Below are 8,008 nucleotides of genomic sequence, written 5' to 3' on the forward strand. Positions count from 1 at the left end.
AATATTGCAGACGTGCTTCAAGGACGAGTTTCACGAAGACGTTAAGATAGCCAACATACAGGTCATCCCTGGCACTTGTTTATGATAGCAATTACTCATAGCAGCGCTTATGAAATCATTATCGCAGTATGGCTTTTGGGGAGCAAAGTCCAGAAACTGAAACGTTGCCTACAGAAAAACGGAACGATGTTGTCGAGATTTTTGAAGTTTGTCTTGGTTACTTTTTCGTTCCTGTATGTGAATACTGGAGGTTACGACGACAAAACATTTCGAGCAGCTGTATATGAACATGCTACTGTTCCACCTAACAGAGAAGTCGTGGTAACACGACAGGAGGCGCTAGAGTACATGACAAAAAACCTGGAGGTCTACAGAAAAGTTACAGAGGAGGCTCGTCTTCAGGTAAGCCGCGATATCAAACAACTTATCCACGACGTCAAAGTGATTAATAAATATTTACATATCAGAAATAAACTACAAATAAGGAAATAGCTTTATATCTTCAGAAAGCCATTTGCTCGTCACGTGACTACCTCCTCGCTGTGTGTGGCATAATGATACACTGGGCGGGGCTTGTAGCCTTAGATTTTGAATTATTGACTAAAAGAAAGCAAATATTTCATTTTTTCAAGGAACAATTAAAAATGTTAATATAAGGAAAATCTGTCTGTTTTAGCTCACCTGAGCCGAAGGCTCAATTAAGGGGATGAAGGACACATGGTCACATGACTCTGTTTAACTACATCATAGTCTCCGTTTATATAAGTGCAGAATGTGTAAAGCATCAGTTCTTGCATAATTTTTTGACAATTTTTTAACTTTAATTACCATCTTATATAAAAAAAAATTAAAAAGTTTTAACATTCTTGTAAACATCAACAAATTATGAAAAAGATTGATCCACTCCTCTGTTTCCCTAAACTGCGCGTCCAACAAGTCGGTGACGTCATACACGATCTGTTAGTACAAGATCATACTCGGTGAACACAGGGGCGGTATTATTATGTAAAAACAGGTCATAATCAGTATAAGATGAAATATTTTGAGAAACGGAACACAAAAATTATTTTTGCATGGCTGATGACGGAAATCTTATGTAGGTATATCTTATTTCGCTTATTTAGCTTTCGTGTGACGTCATAGTTGGTTTTTCCCGTACTCGAGAAATGTAACATGACACGTTTTTTGTCATGCTTATGTCCTCTTTAACGATGTCCTGTGCAATATTGAGGTCAGCTTCGCCATTCGAAATTTTTACAGTTAATCAATAATTTGAAGGATTTGCATTTCAACGTAAATTAAAAAATATTGAATGATAGAATTTTTTGTAAATTACGTTTTTTATTGTCTAAGTTGTCTTAAAAAGTGTGTAATTTTCCCTATCCAGATGTAGTGTGATAGACAAAACTTCCTTTTTCGAATTTTAAATCTTAGTTATACTCTGGAATATTTTAAAAGATACATGTCCACTTTGATATTTTTTATATATGCTTAAAAAATCCCATTATGGACAGAGTAATGAGCCCGGAAACATGGAGAATTAAAACTCCACTTAGATACTGTAGGGCATAGAATTTGTCAATCAATATCTCCAAAATAAGGTAAGAAACCTAATGATATAACTGCTTTAAGATATGTGGGACATACTTAATTAGATATATACAAAATATGAAAAAAATTGAATGACAAGTATTTTTTCAGCTCAAGGTCCTTCTCCTCCTTAAGTGAGCTTTTCTGATCAAAACTTTCTCCGTTTTCTGTCATCGTCGGCCGCGGCAGCGTTGTCCAAACTTGGCACAGGACAGCCCTTGGGTGAATAGGATTTAAGTTTGTTCAAATGAAGGGCCACACCCTTTTTCAAGGGGAGATTAATTAAGAATTAGTGAAAATATAATGGCATCTTTTTAAAATCTTCCTCTCAAGAACCACTGGGCTAGAAGCTGAAACTTATGCGAAAGTTTTATTACATAGCGTAGATTCAAAACTCAAATCCTGACACCCGGCATTGGATGGGGTCACAACAGGGGATCAAAGTTTTACATATAAATATATAGGGAAATCTTTTTTTAAAAATCGTCTTCTCAAGAATCAGTGGACCAGAAAAGATGAAATTTATGTGAAAGCTTCCTGACATAATGTAGATTCATTTTTATTTTTTTTTTTTTTTCAAATCTTGGTCCGAGAGGGTAGGGTGGAGCCACAATAGGAGATTTTTCTTAATGGGAAAATGTAGAAAAAACAATTTTAAAAACTTCTTGTCAAGAACAGCAAGGTCATGATTATATTCATATTAATATAGAAGCATCCTCAGGTGGTAGTGTAGAATCAAATTTGTTAAAATCATGTCCTACGGGGTTGGGCGGGGCCACGATAGGAGACCAAACTTTTACATCGGGTCATCATCAGTCAAATTAACAAGGAGGCATCCCCGGGTAGTGTATATAGATTCAAATTTGTTCAAGTTTTGTCACCCATCCCCACCCCCCAGAGATAGGACAAGTCCAAATTAGGAGATTAAACTTTTACATAGGAATATATAGAGAACAATCTTTAAAAATCTTCTTAAGAACAACAAATCCATGATTAATCATATTAATAGAGAAGCATCCTTATGTAGTGTAGATTCAATTTTGTTCAAATCATGACTCCCTGGGTGTAAGGTGAGGCCATAATAAGGTGATCAAAGTTTAACATAGGAATCTATAGGGAAAATATTTAATTTTTTTTTCTCAAGAACAGCAAAGCCATGATTAGTAATATTAAACATCCCCAGGTAGTGTACAAATCATGAAACACTGGAGATAGGATGGGGCATGTTGGGTGATCAAAGTTGCGCATAGGTATTTCTAAGAAAAAAATCTCTAAAAATGTTCTTCTCATGAAGGGCAAAGGGATGATTAGTTATATTTATATGGAAGTATCCTCAGGTAGTGTAGGTTAAAGTTTGTCAAAATCATGACTCTCAGGAGAAGAATGGGGCCACAATAAGTTATCAAATTTTTAAATAGGAATATGTAGGAACCAAATCTGCTGCTGAAGAACAGCAAAGCCTTAGTGACTCAGGTGAGCTTTGTGGCCCATGGGCCTGTTGTTTGGTTTTATGATGATGTTCAACAGTTTGCACTCGTGATTATTTTATGCATAAACGCCGAAGTTTATGCAAGCTATCAATGTTTGATCACATCAAAACCAAAAACAATTCCTTAAAAGAAGCAGATACATTGTGTCTACCGGTATTATCAACGTTTTTGTTAACTATTATTTTAGTTTTATTAACTATTATTATTTTACCATCTTCTGGTATGGATATGTACAATAGAGATGAACCGTCATGTTACAATGAAAATTCTGAAAAATTGTACACCGTATCTAGATAATGAATGAAAAAAAATGTGAAGTCAAAGTTACGTCATCTTAAATCTGAAAATGCCACAATTAAACATAAATTACTATGCTAAGTGTACAAAAACTGTTGGATATTTACTGTATTTAAGTAATACACTAGTTGTGCATAAAATTTATAATAAATTACTTCCAGATTACATTGCTAAGTTATTCTTCAACCAGAATCTTGCAAGAAAAAAAAACGTACCCTACGAATTAAAAGCAAAAATAATTATAAAATGCTTAAATTAACATGTAAGCTTGTACAAGCTAAATATTCTGTATCATTTCAGAGCGTTGACATAATTGTGTTTCCAGAGGATGGACTAACATATATGGGTCACACAAGAAAATCCATTCGACCATATCTGGAATACATACCAGACCCTAAAAGAGAACAGTGGAACCCATGCGAGAACCCCCAAAAATATCCAAACACGGAGGTGCAGCACACTCTCAGTTGTCTGGCAAAGAACAACTCTCTATACATTGTCGCGAATATGGGAGACATCCAACCCTGTGCTTCAAACGACACTTGCCCGCCAGACCACCATTACCAATTTAATACTGACGTAGTGTACGATAGCAGTGGAACACTTATCGCCAAGTATCACAAAATCAACTTGTTCTTTGAATTCATGTTCGACCCATCAACATCCGAAGAGGCCGTCTCGTTCGAAACACCATTCGGAACCTTTGGTGTGTTCACTTGTTTCGATATTCTTTTTCGGAACCCTGTGGTAGTTTTGATGAAAGAGAGAGGGGTGAGTAACATTGCATTTCCCACTGCCTGGATGGACACTCCTCCATTTCTTGCGGCAGTGCAGTTCCATTCCGCGGTAGCTGCTGCTTTTGGCGTTAATTTTCTGGCAGCCAACATGCACAATCCTCGATATCGTTTCCAAGGAAGTGGAATTTATTCACCAGAAGGAGCTAGAGCCTATTACTATAACAACAGTGTTTCGAGCGGCGGGAAGCTATTGGTGTCAGATCTTAATATTCTGCGCACAAATCTGCTGTCGGAAAAACATACTCTTAACGATGAAGCATCAGTTGTGGACCCGCTTATCAACGATTCTGAACAACAAGTGTTTCAAGATGAAACTTTTGGAGACGTGTTTAATTACGTCGTTCTTTCAAAGTCCAGTGGAAAAGCTCGGGTCTGTCATAATAAACTTTGTTGCACAGCATCTTACAAATCATTAGAAAATATTAAGGAATTGTTTGCTCTTGGTGCATTTGATGGTTTGCATACAAAAGAGGGGACTTACTATATCCAAGTCTGTGGAATCGTTAGGTGCAAAACCAACAATAAATCATCATGCGGTGAAGGTTCCGTTGTTTCGAACACGTATTTTACTCAACTCACACTTTCTGGTACTTTTAGGTCACCGTACATATTTCCAGAAATTCTTTTATTCGGCGAGGACACTTTTCAGCTGGCGCCACCAAACAACTGGTCGTACGCCAATGGGGTGTTAGAAGCAATGAATGGATTGGAACAGCCGCTGTTATCATTCTCACTTTTCTCTCGCGATTACGACTATGATCTTCTCCTGACGAGCTCATCCGCTAAACAGAAAGTCACAGAGATTGCATTTTCTTTGCTTTTACTAACTTTCCTGTTAAAATGCTAGGATTAACAGATTTCAATGTATGGCTATCGTCTCCATAGCAGCTCACCTTGACTGTGTAATTAAATAGTCAGTGTTCATTTATCATGCAAGTTGAAATCTATGTAGTTGTTTTATTACTTATGTACATGTAATTTTTTTACTAGTTTTTTGTAGTTGACATTATTGTGTTTCGTGAATACATGTATAAATAAATGTATCGCATTGAAAAAGTTCTTCAATTATTACAAACCAATCCTAACTGTTAGTCGATCATCACAACTTTTTTACTTCCACAGTCGCTCTCCCCGCAATTTGGGCGTATTCATTGGCTTCCCATCTTTAAAAGACTCAAGCTAACAAAACACGTCACTTCACAGTCTCAAACTTATACCAGCCAATCTGACAGATACTTTTAGTGCTGATTCTCTTGAAGACCGGAGCATCTGTGGTCGGTGTGATTCTATAGGTTCAGTTAATAATGTATAGAAGGCAGTGAATAATCTTAACCTGTATTTCTCTTTGTATAACTAGTCAGTCCACCTATAGATATAGCTAAGTCAACCTCTAGGTATATCTAACCAGTCCACCTCTAGGTATAGCTATGTCCGTCTCTAAGCTATTCAGTCAACGTCTAGGAATAGTTATTTACTCCTCCTCTATGTATAGCTATTCAGTCCACCTTTAGGCATAACTTATCAGTCCACCACTAGGTATAGCTAATCAGTCCACCTCTACGTATAGCTAGTTAATCAGTCCACCCCTAGGTATAGTTAATCAGTCAACCTCTAGGTATAGTTAATCAGTCAACCTCTAGGTATAGTTAATCCGTCCACCTCTAGGTATAGTTAATCAGTCAACCTCTAGGTATAGCTAATCCGTCGATCTCTAGGTATAGTTAATCAGTCCACCCCTAGGTATAGTTAATCAGTCAACCTCTACGTATAGCTAGTTAATCAGTCCATCCCTAGGTATAGTTAATCAGTCAACCTCTAGGTATAGTTAATCCGTCCACCTCTAGGTATAGTTAATCAGTCAACCTCTAGGTATAGCTAATCCGTCCATCTAAGCTAGGTAAAGCTAATCAATCCACCACTAAGCTAATCAGTCCACCTCTAGGTAAAGCGAATCAATCCACCACTAAGCTAATCAGTCCACCACTAGGCATAATTAATCAATCCATCACTAAGCTAATCAGTCCACCACTAGGCATAACTAATCAATCCATCACTAAGCTAATCAGTCCACCGCTAGGTATAACTAATCATTCCACCACTAGGTATAGCTAATCAATCCACCACTAAGCTAATCAGTCCATCTCTAGGTAAAGCTAATCATTCCACCACTAGGTATAGCTGATCAATCCACCACTAAGGTAATCAGTCCACCTCTAGGTATAGTTAATCATCAGTCCACCTCTAATTATAGCTAATCCACCCATCTCTAGGTATAGTTAATCCGTCCATCTCTAGGTATAGCTTATCAGTCCACCTCTAGGTATAGCTGTCCATCTCTAGGTATAACTAATCAATCCACCTCTAAGCTAATCAGTCCACCTCTAGGTAATTTCATCAAATTGACAATTATTTATGAGTCATTTTCAGATTATTAAATAAAACAATGAAAGCTGTTTTCGACTATGAAAGTGAAAATCTTGAAAATGTCCGCCAAAAATAATCACTCGGGATTCTACAAATGCAGAAATCTCTGGAAAGTGAAGATTGTATACATGTCATTAATGAGTTGAAATGTTGGCAATTTTCTGGTAATAAAAGATTTATTTTACCTACTTAGCTCAAAAAAGACAAGTTCAGTGAAGACTGACTTGATACTTGTACAATCAATTAATTCAACGAGAGTACTTTTGTCCTCCTTATTTTCTTTGAAGATTTTTCAAAAACAGTTTAATAGCAAAGGGTTCACTCCGCTTATAATCTTCTACTGAAACCATTTTAGTTAAGTTTCCAACATAGATTAATTGGAAAAAAAAACAACTTTATATTGTACGTAAATTACAATTATTTTATTTTACATGAAGCATTAATAAAGACCTTCGTACCTACTCAAAGAAACAACTTCTTCTTTTTTGAAAATATCAATTACAATTTAGGAAACTTCTAGCAAAGTGAAGTGGATAGGGAACGAAAGATCGATTTTCATTGAATATTTATGATCTTGATTGCAAAATAGATCATTACTTGCAGCCATTAATTTTAAAAGTTACCTCTCTTGTCCATTCTTTATTTCAAAGAGAAACTGGCCCAATCGAGATCGACAAGCAGAACCAGTCAGTGGTTCTTCAGGGCCGTCCTGCTTTTCCGCGAGTACTTTACATTGCTTTTCCACGATTTTTGAAAGACCATGCAGGGGTTGAGCTTAGCATCAAACGGTTGCCGATATTGTCCTGTATTTTCTTGTTATTTCCTCATGTTCTAGTCATTAGTATACTATTGTTTAATGTCTAATCAGTCAATATACCAGAATATTTTTCCCAAGGCACTGGGAACAGCTCGATGTGTTCTATTGCCCGAGGGCTACTTAATTGAAGGTCTTAGTAACATTCACTTCCTCCTACCTAAGATGCATTAATTGACCAAGTTTGATGATTCTACATTTATTAGTTTTCTAGTCGACAGGATTTTCCACATTTGGCCATAGCATCTTGATTAAAGGTCACAGCGACCTACTTAAATGTGTGACATGCCTTCTACCCAGGTGTATCATCTGATAAAATTTGATAATTCTAGACCTCCTAGTACTAAAGTTATTAGCTGGACACGAAAAGCTAACAGACAGGCAGACGGATGCACAAGAACACCATAACATGGTAAGTCTTAATATGGGGTATAAAAAGCTGAAAATCAGTTCCATTGTGTCCCAATCTCAAAGGTTGTCAAACTGTCCGGTGACATATTCATTTCTGATCTAGCTTTTTCTATAGATTAAAATTTGTTTTTGTAAGAAGTTTCAATCACTCCCATAATTCAGCTACTACAAAAGATCACACAAGA

The 8,008-nt window shown here is 36.6% G+C and overlaps 1 protein-coding gene across 1 annotated transcript; it reads left to right on the forward strand.

The window, feature by feature from the left end:
• Positions 1–166: 166 nt before the first annotated feature.
• Positions 167–5,230, forward strand: LOC133172489 (pantetheinase-like). Its single transcript, XM_061307375.1, has 2 exons — positions 167–402; positions 3,678–5,230. The coding sequence occupies exons 1-2, from the start codon at positions 187–189 to the stop codon at positions 5,019–5,021; spliced, it is 1,560 nt and encodes a 519-aa protein (XP_061163359.1). The 5' UTR covers positions 167–186; the 3' UTR covers positions 5,022–5,230.
• The last annotated feature ends 2,778 nt before the right edge of the window (positions 5,231–8,008 follow it).

Source organism: Saccostrea echinata, unplaced genomic scaffold (genome assembly GCF_033153115.1).
Source record: "Saccostrea echinata isolate AGI-Se365-2 ecotype Australia unplaced genomic scaffold, CSIRO_AGI_Sech_v1 ptg000054l, whole genome shotgun sequence".
Taxonomy (NCBI): domain Eukaryota; kingdom Metazoa; phylum Mollusca; class Bivalvia; order Ostreida; family Ostreidae; genus Saccostrea; species Saccostrea echinata.

Excerpts from the sequence above, each read along its gene's own strand:
- LOC133172489 (XM_061307375.1), top strand. The coding sequence starts at position 187 with ATGTTGTCGAGATTTTTGAAGTTTGTCTTGGTTACTTTTTCGTTCCTG. Across the intron at positions 403-3,677 it reads CAGAGGAGGCTCGTCTTCAG|AGCGTTGACATAATTGTGTT; the intron begins GTAAGCCGCGAT and ends GTATCATTTCAG.